Source organism: Vulpes vulpes, chromosome 1 (genome assembly GCF_048418805.1).
Source record: "Vulpes vulpes isolate BD-2025 chromosome 1, VulVul3, whole genome shotgun sequence".
In the NCBI taxonomy this organism is placed as follows: domain Eukaryota; kingdom Metazoa; phylum Chordata; class Mammalia; order Carnivora; family Canidae; genus Vulpes; species Vulpes vulpes.
In genome coordinates this window covers 39,487,709-39,510,185 of record NC_132780.1, presented here as the reverse complement: position 1 = coordinate 39,510,185, position 22,477 = coordinate 39,487,709, and the positions used below count along the sequence as shown (strand labels likewise).

General features: G+C 42.2%; 1 protein-coding gene across 2 annotated transcripts in view; it reads right to left on the bottom strand.

Moving 5' to 3' along the window:
* PCSK5 (proprotein convertase subtilisin/kexin type 5) overlaps positions 1-22,477 on the bottom strand; it is a 449,210-nt gene that overhangs the window by 18,763 nt on the left and 407,970 nt on the right. For both annotated transcript variants that reach the window (XM_026001533.2, XM_072762655.1), the window contains 5 exons: positions 21,419-21,614; positions 14,834-15,051; positions 13,568-13,804; positions 10,280-10,510; positions 8,896-9,073 (listed from right to left, as the gene is read on the bottom strand). In XM_026001533.2, coding sequence (XP_025857318.2) covers positions 8,896-9,073; positions 10,280-10,510; positions 13,568-13,804; positions 14,834-15,051; positions 21,419-21,614 — 1,060 coding nt within the window. The remainder of the gene's footprint in view (positions 1-8,895; positions 9,074-10,279; positions 10,511-13,567; positions 13,805-14,833; positions 15,052-21,418; positions 21,615-22,477) is intronic.

Sequence of the window (22,477 nt, the reverse complement as noted above, 5' to 3'; positions counted from 1 at the left end):
AGATTATGAGGAAAGGTTAAGGGAAATAAATGACAGCCTCAGAAGGAAAAATCTACGCCTAATTGGGGTTCCAGGAGGCGCCAAAAGAGACAGAGGACCAGAAAGTGTATTTGAACAAATCATAACTGAGAACTTCCCTAACTTGGGGAGGGAAACAGGCATTTAGATCCAGGAGATAGAGAGGTTCCCCCCCTAAAATCAAGAAAAACCATTCAACACCTTGACATCTAATAGTGAAATTTGCAAATTCCAAAGATAAAGAGAAAATCCTTAAAGCAGCAAGAGACAAGAGATCCCTAATTTATATGGGGAGAAATATTAGATTAACAGCAGACCTCTCTACAGAGACCTGGCAGGCCAGAAAGGGCTGGCAGGATATATTCAGGGTCCTAGATGAGAAGAACATGCAGCCAAGAATACTTTATCCAGCAAGGCTCTCATTCAGAATAGAAGGAGAGATAAAGAGCCTCCAAGATAAGCAGAAACTGAAAGAATATGTGACCATCAAACCAGCTCTGCAAGAAATATTAAGGGGGACTCTGTAAAAGAAAGAGGACGCCCAAAGAAATAACCCACAAAAACAGGGACTGAATAGGTATTATGATGACACTAAATTCATATCTTTCAATAGTAACTCTGAACGTGAATGGGCTTAATGATCCCATCAAAAGGCGCAGAGTTTCAGACTGGATAAAAAAGCAAGACCCATCTATTTGCTGTCTATAAGAGACTCATTTTAGACCTAAGGACACCTACAGCCTGAAAATAAAAGGTTGGAGAACCATTTACCATTCAAATGGTCCTCAAAAGAAAGCAGGGGTAGCAATCCTCATATCAGATAAATTGAAGTTTACCCAAAAGACTGTAGTAAGAGATGAAGAGGGACACTATATCATACTTAAAGGATCTATTCAACAAGAGGACCTAACAATCAAGAATATTTATGCCCCCAATGTGGGAGCTGCCAAGTATATCAATCAATTAATAACCAAAGTTAAGACATATTTCAATAATAATACACTTATACTGGGAGACTTTAACACGGCACTTTCTACAAATGACAGATCTCCTAAGCACAACATCTCCAAAGAAACAAGAGCTTTAAACCAGATTGATTTCACAGATATTTACAGAACTTTACATCCAAACACAACTGAATACACATTCTTCTCAAGTGCACATGGAACTTTCTCCAGAATAGACCACATACTGGGTCACAAATCAGGTCTTAACCCATATCAAAAGATTGGGATTGTCCCCTGCATATTTTCAGACCATAATGCTTTGAAACTAGAACTCAATCACAAGAGGAAATTTGGAAGAAATTCAAACATGTGGACAGCCCCGATGGCCCAGTGGTTTGGTGCCACCTTCAGCCCGGGGTATGATCTTGGAGACCTGGGATCCGGTCCCACATCAGGCTCACTGCATGGAGCCTGCTTCTCCCTTTGCCTGTGTCTCTGCCTCTCTCTCTCTCTCTCTCTCTCTCTCTCTCTCATTAATAAAATAATAAAAAAAAAAACACGTGGAGGTTGAAGACCATCCTGCTAAAAGATGAAAGGGTCAACCAGGAAATTAGAGAAGAATTAAAAAGATTCATGGAAACTAATGAGAATGAAGATACAACTGTTCAAAATCTTTGGGATACAGCAAAATCAGTCCTGAGAAGGAAATACATTACAATACAAGCATCCCTCAAAAAACTGAAAAAAACCTCAAATACATAAGTTAACCTTGCACCTAAAGGAACTGGAGAAAGAACAGCAAATAAAACCTACACCCAAGAGAAGAAGAGAGTTAATAAAGATTTGAGCAGAACTCAATGAAATAGAGAACAGAAGAACTGTAGAACAGATAAACAAAACCAGGAGTTGGTTCTTTGAAAGAATAATAAGATAGATAAACCATTAGCCAGCCTCATTAAAAACAAAAGAGAAAAGATCTAATTAATAAAATCACGAATGAAAGAGGAGAGATCACAACCAATACCAAGGAAATACAAACGATTTTAAAAACATATTATGAGCCGTATATTATATGCCAATAAATTGGGCAATCTAGAAGAAATGGACGCATTTCTGGAAAACCACAAATAACCAAAACTGGAACAGGAAGTAATAGAAACCCTGAAAAGGCCAATAGCCAGGGATGAAATTGAAGCAGTCATCAATAACCTCCAAAGACACAAAAGTCCAGGGCCAGATGGCTTCCCAGGGGAATTCTATCAAACGTTTAAAGAAGAAACAATACCTATTCTACTAAAGCTGTTCCAAAAGATAGAAAGAGACAGAATACTTCCAAACTCGTTTTATGAGGCCAGCATCACCTTCATTCCAAAACCAAAGACCCTACCAAAAAGGAGAATTATAGACCAATATCCCTGATGAACACAGATGCAAAAATTCTCAACAAGGATCCAACAGTACATTAAGAGGATTATTCACCATGACCAAGTGGGATTTATCCCTGGGATGCAAGGCTGGTTCAACATGTGTAAAGCAATCAGTGTGATAGAGCATATCAACAAGAGAGAACACAAGAACCATATGATCCTCTCAGTAGATACAGAGAAAACATTTGACAAAATACAGCATGAATTCCTGATCAAAACTCTTCAGAGAGTTTTATAGAGAAACTCTATAGAGAGAACATTCCTCAGCATCTTAAAAACCATCTACAAAAGGCCCACAGCAAATATCATTCTCAATGGGGAAACACTGAGAGCCTTTCCCCTAAGATCAGGAACATGACAGGGATGTCCACTCTCACCACTGCTATTCAACGTAGTACTAGAAGTCCTAGCCTCAGCAATCAGGCAACAAAAAGAAATAAAAGGCATTCAAATTGGCAAAGAAGAAGTCAAACTCTCCCTCTTTGTAGATGACATGATACTGTACATAGAAAACCCAAAGACTCCACCCCAAGATTTCTAGAACTCATACAGCAATTCGGCAGTGTGGCAGGATACAAAAATCAATGGCCAAAAATCAGTGGCATTTCTATACACTCACAATGAGACTGAAGAAAGAGAAATTAAGGAGTCAATCCCATTTACAATTGCACCCAAAAGCATAAGATACCTAGGAATAAACCTAACCAAAGAGGTAAAGGATCTATACCCTAAAAACTACACAACACTTCTGAAAGAAATTGAGGAATACACAAAGAGATGGAAAAATATTCCATGCTCATGGATTGGAAGAATTAATATTGTGAAAATGTCAATGCTACCTAGGGCAATTTACACTTTTAATGTAATCCCTATCAAAATACCATGGACTTTCTTCAGAGAGTTGGAACAAATAATCTTAAGATTTGTGTGGAATCAGAAAAGACCCCGAATAGCCAGGGGAATATTAAAAAAGAAAACCATAGCTGGGGACATCACAATGCCAGATTTCAGGTTGTACTACAAAGCTGTGGTCATCAAGATAGTGTGGTACTGGCACAAAAACAGACACATAGATCAATGGAACAGAATAGAGAATCCAGAAATGGGCCCTCAACTCTATGGTCAACTAATATTCGACAAAGCAGGAAATACTATCCACTGGAAAAAGGACAGTCTCTTCAATAAATGGTGCTGGGAACATTGGACAGCCACGTGTAGAAGAACGAAACTAGACCATTCTTACACCATACACAAAGATAAACTCAAAATGGTTGAAAGATCTAAATGTGAGTCAAAAATCCATCAAAATCTTAGAGGGGAACACAGGCAACACCCTTTTTGAACTTGGCCACAGCAATGTCTTGCAAGATACATCTATGAAGGCAAGGGAAATAAAAGCAAAAATGAATTATTGGGACTTAATCAAGATAAAAAGCTTTTGCACAGCAAAAGAAACAGTCAACAAAACTAAAAGACAACCTACAGAATGGGAGAAGATATTTGCAAATGACATATCAGATAAAGGGCTAGTATCCAAGATCTAGAAAGAACTTATTAAACTCAACAGCAAAGAAACAAACAATCCAATCATGAAATGGGCAAAAGACATGAACAGAAATTTCACCAAAGAAGACATGGACATGGCCAACAAGCACATGAGAAAATGCTCCGCATCACTTGCCATCAGGGAAATACACATCAAAACCACGATGAGATACCACCTCACCCCAGTGAGAATGGGGAAAATTAACAAGACAGAGAACAACAAATGTTGGAGAGGATGTGGAGAAAGGGGAACCCTCTTGCACTTTTGGTGGGAATGTGAACTGGTGCAGCCACTCTGGAAAACTGTGTGGAGGTTCCTCAAAGAGTTAAAAATAGATCTGCCCTAGGACCCAGCAATTGCACTGCTGGGGATTTACCCCAAAGATACAGATGCAGTGAAATGGCAGGACACCTGCACCCCGATGTTTATAGCAGCAATGTCCACAATAGCCAAATTGTGGAAGGAGCCTTGGTGCCCATCGAAAGATGAATGGATAAAGAAGATGTGGTCTATGTATACAATGGAATATTACTCAGCCATTAGAAACAACAGATACCCACCATTTGCTTCAATGTGGATGGAACTGGAGGGTATTATGCTGAGTGAAGTAAGTCAATCGGAGAAGGACAAACATTATATGGTCTCATTCATTTGGGAAATATAAAAAATAGTGAAAGGTATTAAAGGGGAAGGGAGAGAAAATGAGTGAGAAATATCAGTGAGGGTGATGGAACATGAGAGACTCCTAACTCTGGGAAATGAACCAGAGGTAGTGGAAGGGGAGGTGGGTGGGGGGTTGGGGTGACTGGGTGACAGGCACTGAGGGGGGCACTTGATGGGATGAGCACTGGGTGTTATGATATATATTGGCAAGTAGAACTCCAATAAAATTTTTTTTTAAAAAAAGTTGGGTGTGGTGGAAAAATCATGGTTAGTGGGACAGTGTTTGTTCCCAAGTGGGGTGACTTAAGACTCTACTCATAAACTTGACTCAGTAGATCCATTCCCATAGGCACACCTCATTTTATTACGCTGTGCTTCATTGCGCTTCGCAAATATCATGCTTTTTACAAACCAAAGGTGTGTGGCAATCCTGCACGGAGCAAGTCTGGTCTATTGGTGCTGTTTTTCAGATAGCATCTGCTCACTTCACGTCCTTTTCACGTTTTGGTAATTCTCAATAGTTCAAATTTTTCATTATTGTTATACTTTTTATGGGGATCTGTGATCAGGGATTACTGAAAGCTCTGATGACGGTTAGCATTTTTTAGCAATCAAGTATTTTTAAATTCAGGTATGGATCTCACTCTTCTAGGCCTAATGCTACTGTATACTTAATGGACTACAGTGTGGTGTAAGCCTAACTTTCATATATATACACCGGGAAACCCGAAACTTCGTTTGACTTGCTCTGTTGCGGTATTTGCTTTATTGCAGTGGTCTGGAAGTGAACCACAGTTATCTCCCAGGTTTGCCTGTAATGATACTAATAAATATAATGACTCTCAGTTTTCTTATCTTTTTTCTTTTTTTAAAAATTATTTATTTATTCATGAGAGACAGAGAGAGAGAGAGAGAGAGAGAGAGAGAGGCAGAGACACAGGCAGAGGGAGAAGCAGGCTCCATGCAGGGAGCCTGATGTGGGACTTGATCCCGGGGACCCAAGGTCATACCCTGGGCGAAAGGCGGCGCTAAACCTCTGAGCCACCCAGGCTGCCCTCAGTTTTCTTATCTTTAAATTGGGCACTACAATCCCACCCCTTCTATTTGTATTAAATTACGTAAGGACACAAAAGGACTTATCATATGTAGTGGAGCCGCAATAATTATTCCCTACTTTTGCCTTCTCTATACCCATATTCTTCTCCACTGGAAAATTCAAGTTTCAAGTGTTATTGAATGGGATCAGGGTATGGGAGCTGTTTCTAGTGTCTCTGAGTGATTCTTCTAGTTTCTCAGTTTTAAAAAACCTCTATTGTGAAATAAGAGGTGACATGAGTGATGCTAGTGTTTACGTAACAATAGATGTAACCTCTGAAAAAATTTTTGGAGGCTAGAGAGAACCATAATCACTGTTCATCAACTTTTTACTACATAACTGATCATGCACTGGGGAATTCATAAACATCAATTCACCTTAATGAACCTAAAAGTGAGACACTAGAGCATGGAAGTCGGGAGCTTGCCTTTTGGAACAAACTGCATGGAGTCAAAGCCAAGCAATTCCACTTACCAGCTGTGCGACCCCAGGCAAGTCACACAATGTCCCTGTGCCTCAAGTCTGTAATATGAGGCTAATGTTAGTAGCTAAAATTAAGTAAGTTATTATTGAGAAAATTGTTAGAACCGTGCTGGGTTCATTATAAGTAGCACATATTAGTGATAATTATGAATCATATGATTAAATCTAAAAGCAAACCCAATCCCTATTTTACAAAGGAGCCTCAGAGAATTTAGACGGTTGGCTTAATGTCAAGCTTGTGAAGCAGGCTACTGTGATTTGAGCATATCTGTTACATACCTGCTATAACAAAGCAGGGCAAAGTAAGTAAAAAAAAAAAAATTTCCAGTAAGATAGAAGAGAGAAAAGAAATCATTGGCAAAGATGAGCTTCTATGGGTCATCTGATCCTTCTTGGCATCTCTGGACACTGGCACGCTTAAACTATCCTAGAAACTGGAAGGTTTGCCCTTGGCTTCTCTGATGTGAAACTATTTGCTACATTAGTTTCCTTAGAATTTATTTCATTTCTTCTAATTCATTGGAAACTAAAATCCTGGCTAGGTAGTGCTGAGCCTGCCTCTACCTAGCCACCTGTCACTGACCTGAGCGAGGGCTCTTGTACCTCAGTGGCCTGGCTTGTGGCAAATCAGGACTTGCTTTACCTTCTGCAGTTAGGTGAGAAGCAATTATTGCCCAGTCAATCAGTAAGAGACAGGGTGATGAAGGGAGGACAAAGAAAACATCAATCACGAACTGAAGAGCTGATAAAGACCACAGAACAGAAGGTCCAAAAGAGAGCCACCGGAAAAGGTAGAAACCCACATTTTCCCACACAGAGAATACATGGGCTTGAAGTCAGAAGATCTGATTTCCCATCGTGGCCCTACTATGTATTAGTGGCCTTGTGACTTTGGGCAAGTCACTTAAGTTCCTTGAGCCTCAAGTTTCTCATCTGTAAAATGGGGAGAATAAATCAATCTCTGAGGATTGTTGGAGAGCCAAATCATAGTTTAAAAATATATTCTGAAAAAAATAAATAAAAATATATTCTGAGTAGAAATTCTTTGTAAACTCCAAAACAGCGTACATGTTCTTTACTAAAGTTACTAATGTGCTAAGTTGTTTTTAAGATGAAAAGCATTAGTAGGGACTGTGGGGGAAGAGAGCTTATTAATACACCATTTTACTTTTTTAATACACCATAGGTCTTAAGAATTATCAGAGGACAAGACAGTGGAGAGTGGACTAGACATGATTAAAAGAGTACAACACCACTTCTTCCTTCGATGACTTGTGTGATGTGACAATGCAATCTCCAGAGCCTCAATACCTTGAATCAGATTTTGCGCACAAGCACAAACATTAATTGGAGGCTTCCAAAACTTGCTCTGTGGTAAAAGATAATTATGTGTGTGGGTAAAGGGTTCAGAGGATCATATACCTGCCTTTTCAAGGCAAAGAGATTTACCATACGAAGTTGATGCGGTGCAAGAGGAACATTGATTTTATAAGAGGAACCATTTCTATTAAATATTTCCACTTATACCTCATTGATATCCCATTTGTTCCCCATTAAAGAGATTTATGGCAACCTGTGCCTCTCTTCTCAGTGGGTAATTTCACACACTTCACAACGGAACAATTGTCTTCTTAATTCTGTGGTCCACAGTCTATTTAGATCACAGGATTATACCCTTTTGTGTAAAGAGTATTTAATGAATTGATTTGAGGGAGATGGAGATTACTTTTATTGGATCCAGATCTTTTCAGGCATTTTCTGGAATGAAGATAAAAGCTAAGCCAGGTGGCCCCATCTCCCTCCCTTGTTGGGTAGGGCCCTTTCTTCATGGATCAATTTGGCTGCTGTTTTTGAGGGGTGAGGTGTGTGACTTTGTGCTGTGTGTTGCAGTAATATGTATGAAAAATAAGAGGTTTTTTTTTTTTTCAGGTGCTTTTAACTTTCTTGGTAAGAAATCTATGGGAAGAATCCATTCCTTTTTGTATTTTAAGATTTGTTTTGTTTTTAAGATTTGTTATTTATTTGAGAGAGAGTGAGAGAGAACATGAATGGGGGTGGGCAGAGGGAGAGGGAAAAGTAGACTCTGTTGAGCAGAGAGCTTGATGTGGGGCTGGATCCCAGGGGTATAAGTGGGAATATTTAACTGAAATTTTTCCCTTTGTAAAATCAGTGCCACATACATTACTTAGACTTCACCTATTAAATCTGATCGGAACAAATCCTAATGCAGAAGAGAAAGAAACTACATGTATAGTCTTAGACTTCTCTAAGGGAAGAGTGCTTTGCCTCTGTCTTGTGGTCTCCCGTACCTTGAAATTAGTAGTGAAGTTTGACACGTGATTCTGACTTGATAATCGACCCTTAATGTTATCTCACTGGGTCACTCTGCCTCTCTTCTGTCCTCATCCATTATATGAACTAGCTGAAATCCTTTTTTTTTTTTTTTAAGATATTTAAGAATCTCTACATCCAACGTGAGGCTCAAACTCATGACCCCAAAATCAAGAGTTGTGTGCTCTACCGACTGAGCCAGACAGTCAGTAGAGCTGATATCCTTTAGGGACCATTAGACCTCAGTTGGACTCTCCTCTTCATTTCTTAGTAGCACCGAGACTTCAGTCTGGTGTTGTAGAATTTAGCTTCCTTGTCTGCCAAATGAGTTTGCCAAGAGTGCTGTCTAGAGTGGTTTTGGTAAACAAGTGTGGAGCACCTTACCCTTCCCTGCAGTAGAGGAGGCACTCCTTTTCCAGTTGGAATAAGCCTGGTTGGCAGGAGAGGCACTGTGTGCTGCGTCTCCCTTCACATGTCCTACAGGAGTTGTGGCAGGGGACACACTGGTGGCTGTCCTCATCAGTGTAGTAGCCCTCGGGGCAGTCCGGCACGCAGATGGTGTCTGCCAAGGAAGGAAAAGAATCTGCCTTGATATCAGGTATGACATGTGTCTCCCAAACCTCCTCTCTGTGCTCCCCTCTGTGAACCATGGTGGGAGTGGTGGATGCAGGAGGAAGGAGATGATGTCCCTGTGAGTATCTTGCTTCTCAGGTCTCCTGGGTTGGGGAGATAGATGCTAACACTTTCCAGATCTTGGGCATATTTGTCTCCCTGCCCCCTGCTCCTCATGCTCCTCCACTACTCCTTCTTCTGGCTGAGTGAATTTTGCTTCATTTTCTTTCTCACATGCCTGTGTGAAGCCTAATCATGGTATTCCTGGAAACCTGAGGGCATTGCCTCACATCAGAGATAACCTTCAAATATGATCTGCTGGAGGTGGCCAGCCTCAGACCATGCCAGACTTCAGAAGATTTATTAATCACTGGTTGCAAAAGCCGGGGGAAATTCTGATGAGGGGCTGAGTACCCGCATGTTTGTAAAGTGTCTCTCCACCGACTGCTTATTAATCCAAGGGAACAGAGTAACTAAGCAATGGAGACATTGGACAGCACTCTGAACAGATGACCACAGCTAGCATCCCTGTTGAAGTATTCTGGCTGAGAATGCATCATCTCCTTGCAGCTGTGGGCAGTCTCACACAGGCTCCAATGGACGGACAGGGACCATATTCTTCTAAAATGTTGATATAATGTAGAAAAACTGTCTATGGAAATGTTTCAGATTAAGGGGGGCTTCAGAGAGCAATACCTGGTTGGAAACTGGCTCCTGTTCCAAGGGGGAATTGCCACACTTATAAAACAGATGATATAGTAAAGTAGTGATGTTAAATTCACTTGCATCGACAACTGTACCATGGCTATGTAAAAAAGCATCCCTATTTTTAGGAAATACAGACCAAAGTATTAAAGCTAAAGGAGTCACAATGTGTAGGTCACATCCTCAGATGATCGGGAAAATATTTATTGGAAATTGAGAGAGAGCAAGAGTAAGCTAGTGATTGAGTAAATGGGGGTACAAGAGTAGGGGTGGGCAGAGTGGGTGAAGGGTACATGTGTGATGTACTTTGTACTTTTGTTTTTTCTGTAGGTTTGAAAATTTTCCAAATATAAAGTGAAAAATTAGAAAGATACCAAATACATCCTGGACACCAGTTTTGCAGCTGGAGGGAAAGAAAGAGCCAGCCCTCAGTCGAGGAAAGGTAACTCACTGAGAAGAAGGCTGTCCCTTGGGCAGGAGTGACACTGTTCCTCTGTGGGCCCAGTGCAGCGGAAGCACTTAGCATGGCAGGGCTTGCATTTCAGAGCCTGCACATCCCAGTACTCAGAGTGGGTGCATTCCTTGTGAGGCATGCAGGTCCCGTGGCTGTTGATCTGCAGGCCTTCCTGACAGGTGGTGCACGTCCCAGGTGACAAGCAGGTCTGGCAGGACTTGTGGCAATCTGTTGGCACAGTGAAAGCAGAAGAGCTAGTGAGAGAGGGCTGGGGTCCCCGCTGGAAGGTGTGTTTCCATTCCTTCCTCCTCTGTTTCAGAGATTTCTAGGGTTCCAGGTCAAGGACCACCAGTTGGGTAGAGCTCTGGGGCTCTGGGTAGAGCATTCTAGTCAAATGAGAAGGAAGATGGCCATTGCACATTCTCTATACTATCTAGGGAGCCCCTTCTTGCACCATCCAGAAATACTGGACTCAGTGTAGCTACCAAAACTGCAACAAAATAATAAGCAATTCTGTAGAGTATTGTCATACGCTGGTTTGTGACCTGCTCACCCCGTAACTCTTATGCTATGGTCTTCCACTGACCTCTCAGAACCCCTGGAGCTTAATACTAACATAACAATTGTTGGGGTGTATTATAATTATCTGTTGATCAAAAAAAAAAAAAGCCTCTTTTGTATCCATTGATGAGCGCACAGTCCCCTGTGAGGGGGCCTGGCATGTAGCAGGTGATCAGTAAATTTTTGTTAGCCAAATAAAAGCAAAACCATTCATTTATCCCTGGAATTTTAGCAATTGCTGTTCCCTCTGTCTAGAATAAAGGTGCAGTTTGTTTCCTTCTGTTTTTCTTTTTTATCCTTTTCTTTTAAAAGGATTTTATTTATTCATTCATGACAGACACACACACAGAGAGGCAGAGACATAGGCAGAGGGAGGAGCAGGCTTCCCAAGAGGAACCTAATGCAGGACCCAGTCCCAGGGCCCCAGGATCACACCCTGAGCCAAAGGCCATCGCTCAACCGCTGAGCCACCCAGGTGCCCTTCCTTCTATTTTTCAATGATGTCTTCAGGCTGCCTTCTCTCTGATTTCAACTCCATCTTGGCCAACTTCCTGTTCTCCTGCCCTGCCTTTCTTTTCCTTTTGACTTGCCTTCTTTGGGGTCTGTCTTCCCTGCCGTGTTCTGTCTGTATTGCTTTTCCCCAGGCCCGGAGGAGCACACAGCACGCAGTAGGCCCCCAGTAAGTGCTCACTGAATGAGCAGACACATGGCATTATTGTCATCTCATTTTATCTAGATCAGCAAATTGAGGCTGAAGTTGTTAAGTCTCTTGGCTGTGGAAGGCCCAGCATTAGAGGTTGAACCCAGGAGCTTAATCAGAGCTCTTGCTGTTTCTGCCCCAGTGCCTTGGGACAGTGCCTTGAGAACCCCCAGTGGGATTCTCAGAGGTGCCTATGTTCTCTCATAGAAGATAATCTGTATGATCTAAATGGATCCCAAACCCTTGTGTTTCTTAGAGGAGATTCTGCTTGGTTCCAGATGCTTCTCTACACCTATCCAAATCTTAATTTTTCAGGTCAGACCTTTGTTTCTTCTCTCTGGAAAGTCCAATAGTCACCCTGTTTCTTCCAGTACCAGCTCCCCTCAGCCTGCCTTTGGACTGGTGAAGGAGCCATACACAGCCTTGCTGGGAGAGCTCTCAAGTTAGTTCCCAACAGCTGAGCTGGCCTGAGGGGAGCCCAGGCATCTGTACAGTTGCATTTTCCTGTTTTTTGAAGCTTCCCAGGTGATTCTAATGGACAACCAGGGATGGAGATCAGGGGTCTTTCTTAGTGAGAAAATTAGGTCAGGTAAGTCAAGTACATGTACATGTACTGTGAGGCCTGCAAAGTTCTCGGTAGGGCCACTTCCCTTTGTTGCTGAACACCAGAGAAAGACCAGAAATCGACCCTTTGTTCCTGCTCGAGCATAGGCACGATGGCTTCGCAGGTCTTTGACTGAGCCACTAAACTTCTCTGGCCCCAAGCCCTCTCCCACCCCATCTTCTGCCCAGGTTCTAGTCCATGCTCTTTCAGCTGGAACATGGACACTAGAGTGCCATACGTAAAACATGCCGGATCATCAGGCTAGAGCAGAAAGCTGTCAGGAGTCGGCTACATCTTCATGTCTCGTGATATGAAAAACATTTTCCTGGGACACCTAGGTGGCTCAGTGGTTGAGTGTCTGCCTTTGGCTCAGGTCATGATCCTGGGGTCCTGGAATCGAGTCCCGCATCAGGCTCCCTGCAGGGAGCCTGCTTCTCCCTCTGCCTGTGTCTCTGCCTCTCTCTCTGTGTCTCTCATGAATACATAAACAAAAAGTCTTAAAAAAAGAAAGAAAAGAAAAAATAATTTCTCTGAGTTTGTCCTGGGACATGGGGGGCCTGGGGTCTCTCTTGCCACATGGGTGCACCCTCAAGCTCCCGCTGCTGTTGGGACCACCTGTGCACACCTAAGCAGTGCTTGCTGGATGGCAACACGGGGCCAGGTTACTACTGGCTGCCTAGCTGGAGTGAAACTCCAGGAAACTCCAGTTTTCAGGAAACTCTGGAGAAGTTCACCCAGGATGTTTCATTTGTTTTGCGAATTCTGACAATAGACCATTTATTGTATTTTTCCTGTTCTGAGGCAAACAGTTGATACCTAGGCAAAACATCAGGAGGCATAAACAAGAGCAGATCCCTGCTTGAGCAGGGAGGGGTTGACCTGCTGGGGGGTAAGGGGGCGTACGGGTCCCCAGGGTCCTCAGGGCAGGAGCTGCCGAAGCACATAAGGAGCCACGGAGGGGAACAGATCCATGAGTGACTCAAGACGCACCAAGAAAATCCTCTGTGGCACAGCTCGCCTCATGCTGCTGTAAAGTGGCTTCAAGTTTTAAGAAAAAAAATCTTCCATTTTGGGTGACTTGTGAAGGCTCATCTCTGCTGTGAAACTTCACATAAGAATTCTTTTTGATCAGTAGTTCAGAGCCTCTTTTTTTTTTTCAGAGCCCCTTTTGTGAGGAGGGTCAGTCTGATGTGTTATTAAGAAAAGTTATGTGGTCAAAGCTTATGAATGATTCATGTTAAAAGTAAATAATAAATTAGGGCAGATTCAAAGTCTGCTTTCTTGAGCAGGAGGGAAATGGATGGGATGACAGCTTTGGGGCTGGAACCCTGCAAACCCCAGCACCTGCTTCATCTCAGCAGAAACCCACAGTTGTGTCAGGCTCCCTGGGATGCTTGGCCATGCCCCCGCGAGTCTTTACCTCTGCAATCCTTAGTCTCTTTTTCATAGTAAGTTCCCGCTGGGCACTCGTCCAAACACTGTCCATCATAGAAAACCAAGGAGGGCTCGGCACAGAGGTCACAGTCATCGGCTGAGGGGCCACTACACTCCAGACAGTCTTCGTGGCAGGGGATACACTGGCCTAAGTCCGCATAGAAGCTTTGGGGACAGGATTGATGACACATATCCTTGTACAGGAACGACTGAGGCATACATTCTAGGGGAAAGAGGATGCAGCAAGTTACCCCCAGGACACAGGAGAAAGGAATTCATTCCTTTTGTAGTGGGCTGGCCTGTCCGGACCACACCGGCTCCTTTGTTCCGAGTGTTTCATGTACGTGCCCCATGACATCTCTAAGCTTTGGGAGAGAAGACCACATAGGGTGGCCTGATGATGTGGCGCTGGGTTTACAGCCTGAAATGATCTGCCCCTTGGAGGTGTAAAAAAAAAAAAAAATGCAGTGCTGTGGCCAGACCAGCTATGGCTGAGGTGCTGGAGGTATTGTTGACGACCCAGAAAACTTGCTCTATTCAATCCAAAAGTGGTTTAAAAATCCTTGCATTAGTTAAATTTTCATTCAATGATAGGGTAGGTCAGTGATATAGACATGGTTGCTCAGTGTGAGGAATGCATTGTGGGTTTCTTTCATTTGTATTCATTCTCTTGAGGGAAACCAAGAAAACATACTCAGTCACACCAAGAGAATCCTTTTGAAAGAACAGCACCAGTTAAATAAATCTTGCTCTGGAAAGGAAATTAGCCCTTCTTGGAGATAATACCAGAAAAAAGAATTCCTAGCCAGAGTGCTATTCTGTCACCTGAACTTTTCTTTCGTATCTTTTGTGACAGTGGCAATTCTCTAGCTACCTCTGTGTTCCATTAATATCAGCCTCTTCTATAAGATTTTGGGCTCAAAGAGGCAGGAACTTTGGGTTCTTATTTTTATGTCTAGCAGCTGGGATGGTGAGTGGCACACCCCTAAGTGCTCAGTACACCTGTGCGGAAGAAATCATGCAGCAAAGGGGTTTGCATTTGTCTTGGCTTGAAGAATCTATAATGGGAAGGCATTAAACTCATCTTTGATTTCCTCAGTGATGTGCACAGAGGTGGTTATGTTTCAGTAAAGGTAGGGAGACTGGTTCTCTCCATTCTGCATGGGCACCCTCCCCACCCAGCTCAGATCATCGGTCCCCAGGGAGGGTGGTTTGTGAGAGCCACACTCTTCCCTGGGATGCTCCCAGGTACCTTTGCATGTTTTCTCATGGATGCAGTCCTGACACATCTCAGGGCAATGCTTGCACACCCCCTCCATGGCCACGTGCCTCTCAGGGCAGGCTTCCCAGCATGCTCCCTGGTGCAGGATGAGGCTTCCTTGGCAAGAGTGGCAGTTGGTGGCATTTCCTTCACATGTTCTGCAAGGAGAGCTACAGGGCGTACACATACTGTCTTCTGCGTAGAAGCCCCTGTGTGGAGGACAGAGCACACCTGGAGAAGCTTTCCAACTAGGGAAATGAGTCACGCTTGGTGGCACAGGATTTGGGACTTGAAGAAAAAAACTAGAGGGACTATTGCTATTGTGGGACCGAATGAGGCCATCACACTTCCCAAGAAAGAGCAGTTAGAAATCAAATCTGGGAGGAGAAAAAGGAAAGGTACAGGCATTATCCTTGTGAATTTGTTTTGTTTAAAGACAATTTGTGTTAATTTGTGTAGAGTTTGGCTATCTTCCGGGTCCCCATTTTATCTCCTAATTTCTTTTCTTTTTTAATTAGAGCCTTATGTTAGAGTAGAAGATGCTTTTAATGCATTTTTAATGAAAAATTTTAATTTAATAAATTACTGAATTTAGTACTTAATATAAAATGATCATTCATAATTAGGTTAAGAAGTTGTTTTTAAAAAGCTCCAAAGGTTTAATGCCCTATAAAATTGGAACTGCTTTTGCTTTCCGATGCTCTCAGCCAACCTCTGGTTGGCTTTTTCTTTTTTTTTCTTTTAAACACACACACACAACATTAGCATACAACATCAAATGTATTTACAGTAGCTGTCAGTGGAGTATATATTTATGTGACTGACTTTCTTCAAGGTGGATTCTGATGTCTATGTATGTTATACCTCGGCATGATTACATTATCATGCCATAGACATCTCTCACTGATTGGTGAACACAGTACATATGAAAGCCTCAACCTTTTCAAATATATCTGGAAGATGAAGGAAATATAAACAATTTCTTTGAAGAAGAAAGCTGAAGGAAAAGCTAGAGCTTGCAAAACAGGAAAATCATAAACCAGTGTAGAGAATATGGACTTCTGATGTTCTAAGTATCTGTTCCAATTGTTTCTTATAATTTTCACCCTGTTTGTCAGCTATTGCCGTAATAGTGCTGTGTGACAAAACACCCCAAAATTCATCACCCGTGCATCTGTGGGAAGGCAGATCTAGGCTGAGCTTGTGCTCGACGAGGCATATGTCATTGTACAGGGAGAGCTCAGGCATGTACTCCAGGGGAAGGAGGCTTCGCCCCGAGATACACAATGGACCCAGGTCTTCTTCATGTCCCTTTATCTTCCCTAGCATAGGGACCTACTGGAGCACATTCTTCTCTTAGCCAGGACAGAGCACAAGGAGGCAAATTCATCCAGGCAAACAGGTTTTAAGCCTCTGCTTCCCTTCTGCTAATATCCTGTTGGCTAGAGCAAATCAACCCGGCCCAAAGTCAAGTGTCAGAGAAATCCATTCTGTGTCTTGCTGCAAAGTGACAAGCAGAGGGCACGGGGACTTGGAGGGGGTGAAGAATTGTAGCCAATAACTCAGCCTACTAGAGTCCTTTTTGAATCCATGCCAATAAGGAATCCTATATGACGTCTGGATGTTTTAATGAACTCATTCACATCTGTTCAATCATTCTTTTAGCCATTCTTCTATTTATTCAGTAAACAAAAATAAACTGAATGTATCAGGAAGATATAGGACAGGGGTGAATAAAGGTTAAATACCTAATGGAGTTTTAAGAAAGAAAAATTGGAAATGAAGCAGTTTAGGAGAAGAGGGGGAACCAAATAGTATCCAGATGAAAGCCACGAGCAGGCTCCCCTATCCAGTAGTATCTTAGCTTTTTTTGGACCATGATGGAGAACAAAGACACCACTGCTGTGTCCAATCAAGTCAATCTGTTAAAAATGAATTTGGTGAGACAGTGGATAGAAATACTTTACACACCCAATAAAAGTTTGATTAAATTTGAGAAATTTGAAGGTAAGTAGATTTAGTGCATTCTCAAAGCTATCATGTCTTCTACCTGAATGAGAATTTGGAGGATTCATTGTTTGTGTGTGTGTGTGGAGGGATTTGACTCCACCCCAGGAAAGGTCTGGCTTTCCTCCCTAGGGAACCTCTGAATTTGTAGAATTTCCCAAGTGGTAGGAATGTCCTTGTTATTCATCATTGTCCTTGTTATTCATCATTCTTTCTGGAAAGGAAGGACTCAGGGTGGGACTGGCCACCCCCTGTAGTTTTAGAAGGGGGCACTGACCCCCCTGAAGGCCAAGGGATTGGAGGCTTTGAGCCACATGATGTTACTTGACCTCTGGGAAATTTTCAGCACTACGCCTAGTCAAGGTCTCTGCAGATTTGTTTCTGGATACCAAACACGAACAGTTTGAGTAAGAATTTGTAAAGATGTAGCGCTAAGAAACCTTTTCCAGATTCTTCTCCTAGGAGAGTCTGTGCATGTCCTATAGTATGCTCAAATAAAAGGAATGGATTCAGGCAAAAAAGAGAAAAAAAATATGAAGTGCATGGGATCAAGTTTGCAAATCTGTTGATTTAAATAGAAAATTTATCCTGGCTAATCAGGGTGAGTCAGGATATTCACAAGGGTCTAAAACAGGGAAGAATGACGAGAAATAGAAAAATGTCCACGTGAGTTGATATGAAAAAGACTCAAGTGGATATTATTTTTTCAATGGTTTGTTTAGTGATTCTTTCCCTACTAGCATAACATTTTATCCACTTCTAATGTTAAAGCACAATAAAAAAATATTGAAGACTATTGCTAACTAAAAAATATGTCAATCCCAGAAACTTGTCAGGAGGCAGCCATAAGGTTCTTCACTTTCTGAAAGCAGCCTTTTCTACACATGATATGGAGAACAAAGGTAAAAGAAATATAGGGGAAATAATTAAATTTCCTGATAACTTACAGCCCATTGACAAGTACTTGGACAGGCAGAGTGAATTTTCTCCAGGACCTCAGCTGCCTCAATGTCAATACTTTGCTGGAGGTCCAAGGCAACCTTAGCTTGACATTAGCTCAACCTGCAGGCTTCTGTAAAATTCCTTTGGAAACTTCCTTTCTCCCCACACTCCACCCTCCTCTTCAAGATACATGTTAGCAATCATCCCCCAAACATATGGCCCACTGATCTACATCTGAAGGGCTTCCAGGACTAAGGTTTTACTAGACAGGAGTAAGTGAGTTTTCCCCAACAACAGCTAGCCCCTCAAGGTCCTTGAAACCTTGCTTCTGAATTCTTAGAGACTTATACTATCCCTAACCCCCTTCCAACTTGAAAATATATGAGTATCCATTCCTTATGACTCCAGTATGGCTCTTTCTGCCCACAGGTCTTGTCCCTGTGCTTTAATAAAACCACCTTTTTTTGCACCGAAGATGTCTCAAGAATTCTTTCTTGACCATTTGCTCTGGTACCCCAACATCTCACATCACACAGATCTTCCCAGTGATCTGCCCTCCTGTCTTCTCCCTGCATTGACAAAACTTTTTTTGTTAATATTTTATCTCATTGTTTAGTTAAGAAGAAAAATAATATTTCTTTTGAGAAGAAATGGCCACTTGCCTTAAATTGTTAATTTCAAAGTACTCTATATTGAAGTTTTTCAGCCCAGACAAATATATGTAACAAAAGCTGAATAGTTCTGGAGCTTCACCTCCAGACACTTTTATAGACACCTAAGACAGTGACTGCCAGCACTTAAAGTAAGACTGTATTTTTCTTCTATCAGAGCTTCATGTCTTTCACATTTGGTGAATTTGAGCACACTTGTTTTGTTACCTTTTAAACAATCACTATAATGATGTATGTTACTACTTAAACTTTTCTTTTTTATGAACATATACCATATTTGAAAAAGTGGTGGTCACTAATGCTGACATGGTAATTTTTTTTGAAATTTTATTTACTTAAGTAATCTCTACATCCCACATGGGGTTCTAACTCATGACCTGGGGATCAAGAGTCACATACTCTTCTGACTGAGCCCGCCAGGCACCCTGACTTAGAAGTAGTTCTGAACCATTCCTATAACATTCAAAGAATCCAAGATAGAGTTGGTGAAGGGTGGTTATGATTAAATTGCCACCATGGCAAAGGTAAATGAAGAGGCAGTGATGGACTTTGGGACATAGATTATTGACCTTCACCTTTGTTTTACTATCATGTCTTGGCTAACTTTGCTGCAGCTAGAATGTGGTTGCTGGAGCAGCAGGGCTGGGAGTTCCATGACTCTGTCTTACAGCATCCTTCCTCATCTCCCTGGGTTCTCTTACTCTAAACTTTTCCTTCCATTCCCCTACATTTTTTCCCTGAGAAAATCCTTCAAGAGCTATTCACCAGGGGTGCCTGGGTGGCTCAGGTGGTTAAACATCTAACTCTTGGTTTCAGATCAGATCATGATCATAGGGTCTTGGAGTTGACCTCTCTGCTCAGCTTGGAGTGTATTTGAGATTTTTCCTTTCTGTCTCCCTCTCCCTCTCCCCCCTTGCATGCACATGCATGCTCTCTCTCACTCTCTCTCTCTCAAATGCATAAATAAAAATCTTAAAAAGAAAAAAGCTTTCACCAGTATTGGTATCTGAAAAGCCAGATACCCAGGTAGGGAGGTACCGAGGAAATATGCTATGTAAAAGAAAGCAGCCTCAAAGATCCCCTTTTGTAGGATTCTATTTGTATGAAATGTCAAGGAATAAGCAAATCTATATAGAGAAAGTAAATTAGTGGTTGCTTAGGGATGGGGGAAATTGGGAGTTTCTTTTTGGGGTGATGAAAATATTTTAAAATTAATTATGTTGATGCTGCACAATTCTGTGAATATACCAAAAACCATTGAATTATACACTTTGTATGAGTGAATTCCATGGTATGTGAATTGTATTTCAAAAAAGCTATTCTTAAAAAAAAGAAACCCCAGTTAGATGAGAAGTTGGCATTGTATAATGACTAAGCACATGGGCTTGAGTGCTAGGGAGATTTGGGTTAAAATCCTAACCAAACCACATATTCGTTGTGTGATGCTGGCATGCTACCTCTTCCCTCAAACGGCAGAAAACAGTAGTATCTGGATAAGAGGATTCTTGTGAGATTAATGGTCTCATACATTTGGAGCCCTTAACACTGTGCCTGGACAGCACAAGCACTCAGTAAGTACCTGGTTTTAAGTGGCTTCCTTTCTCTTGGAAGTTCTTAGCCCTTTGTGTTATCTAGGCCCTAAGAAGTATGACACTGATTGATGTAAGTCTCCCCTACTGGATTCTAAGCCTTTTGCAGGCTCTGACTTCTTTCAGTTAACTTAGCTTCTAGTATCGATTCCTATGCCTAGTAGGTGCTAAATATTTATCTGCAGAATTGAACTGAATATGCTTGGCTTCTACACTAGATTGGAAGCTTCTTGAGTACCCTGACTTATGTTTGTACCCTACAGGATCTATATAAGCAGAAGCAGATACAGATACTGATGATCTATCTCTAGCCACTACTGAGATAGATCTTGTAGATTGATCTAACATCAAACTCTTTTCATTGGTGAGCAAATGAAATTTCGAATTCCTTAAGACAGATTTCTGTTGATCACCTCCCCAAACTCCTTTCTTGCCTCCCTCTTTCCAGTCTTCCTGGCTGTCAGTGTTCTGATATTATTTGAGTGTTTAGGAGTGAATCTTGTGTAGCCTAAACTGATCCTTCTATTTCCATCCTTCTTGCCAGATGTAAGTGATGTATTCTGGCTAATGAGATGTGAAGGGAAGTCAGAGGAAGCTTTCCTTCCTTTTAAAAAGAGATAGAGGAGGAGTCTCTGGTTGTTGCAGAGTAGGGCGGCGAGGTTTGGAGACGGGGCAGACAGCGTGGCTCAGGGGAGGACAAGCTAAGAAGGATACAAGAGCAAAATGGAAAGACTGTGGGTGTTTAATGAAGTGTTGGCCACTGATGTAACCAATGCTGGATTTTAAACTTTTGTTATATGGGATAATAAACCCCACATTGTCTCAGTCATCCTACTTAGAATTTCTGCTGCTTGTCACTGAAAAGTTTCGTGACACACTTTTCCATTTGCTGTTCCCACTTCCTTTTTTTAAAACCCTGGAGGTGGAACCATTCAGGGGAAGAGAAAAGGCATTACAAACCAGAGGACTGAGGAAACCACGAGAAATCCATAAATAATTAACCAGATATTATTCTATATTTATTATTCATACCTCACACCTCACCTACTGTAACCATTTAAAGAGAGATTCGTGTGTTCACAGCCTCAAAGACAACTCTTTGATCATAAACACCAGGTGGAAAAAGAGCATATTTTCACAAAAGTAAAAAACATGTACATATAAGAGCCACCAGGGAGAAGTGTGCATCTGGCCTTATGTACGTTTTGGCTGCTGTGGCGCATGGTGATGTCAGAGGCACGAGGGGACACTTCCAGAGGCTCTGTAACCAGGGAGGGGAGGAGGTCTTTGGTGCCAGAAGGAATCGCTGTAAAAGTACCGTAGGAGGAGGAACCCGAGTGGGACGTGGAAGGAAGAGGGAAACTTACTCAGGGCACGTGGTGTAGCACCTGCCTTTGTGGAGGAAGACAGGGAAGTCTGGCCAAGTCTGGCACTTTGTGCAAAGATTGGCTCCGGAGCAGGATGCGCAGTCCTCGGTGCAGTTCTCACAACTGCCATTCCTTGCCGAGGGCCAGGTGCCTTCGGGACAGGAGGAGACGCAGGCCTGGGCCAGCAGATAGGTGCCTAGAAACCCAGGGAAGGAGGCAGAGCAGACGGTCATCGTGTGCCTGGTCCAACGGCGCACACGACCATGCAGAGAACGGATGCTCACAACTGCTGTTTTAAACCTCTCCAAAGGCCTACATATGTGCAACACTTAATTCCAGCAAACCAAAGTATTTATTAGTGATGCTCAGTCTTCCACATTGAGTTAAATCTCCAGAAAAGAAATAGACAGTGGGAGGCTTTTGCCTTGTTTCTTTTACTTTCCTACTGGTATTGGTGTAGGTCCCTCCGGGGCCTCCCTTTGCCCATTTGAGTTATTCACACCATCGCCTGTCTTCCTGTAAGGCAGTTACCCCTGTGCGGCTCGATGGTGTCTATTCTGCTTCCCCAAAGCCTCTCCCGCTCGACACTAACATAGAAGATAACATATCCATCCAACGCCACCTGGAGTGGGCAGTCCATCTTTTTATCTTTTTATTTTTATTACTTATTTAAAGTCAATTAGCCGACATATAGCATATCATTAGTTTCAGATGCTGTGTTCAATAATTCATCAATTGCCCATCACACCCAGTGCTCATCACATCATGTGCCCCTGCTTATGCCCATCTGGCTCTCCATTTTTAATTGGAAAAATTGGGGTAACATCATTATTGAGGAAAATGATTTTAAAATCACCCTCGACTCCAAAATCCCAAGAAAATTCCTTCAATATCTGTTTGTAAACTTTTATATTTCATACTTTTAAACGGTTTTGCCTCCCATCCCACTATGAACATTGCACATTCCCACACAATGACCACTTTAATGGTCACTTTTAATTCTTAAATTCTCAATAGTGATGTTAATAAAATACCTCCTGAATTCAGGGAAATTGTTTC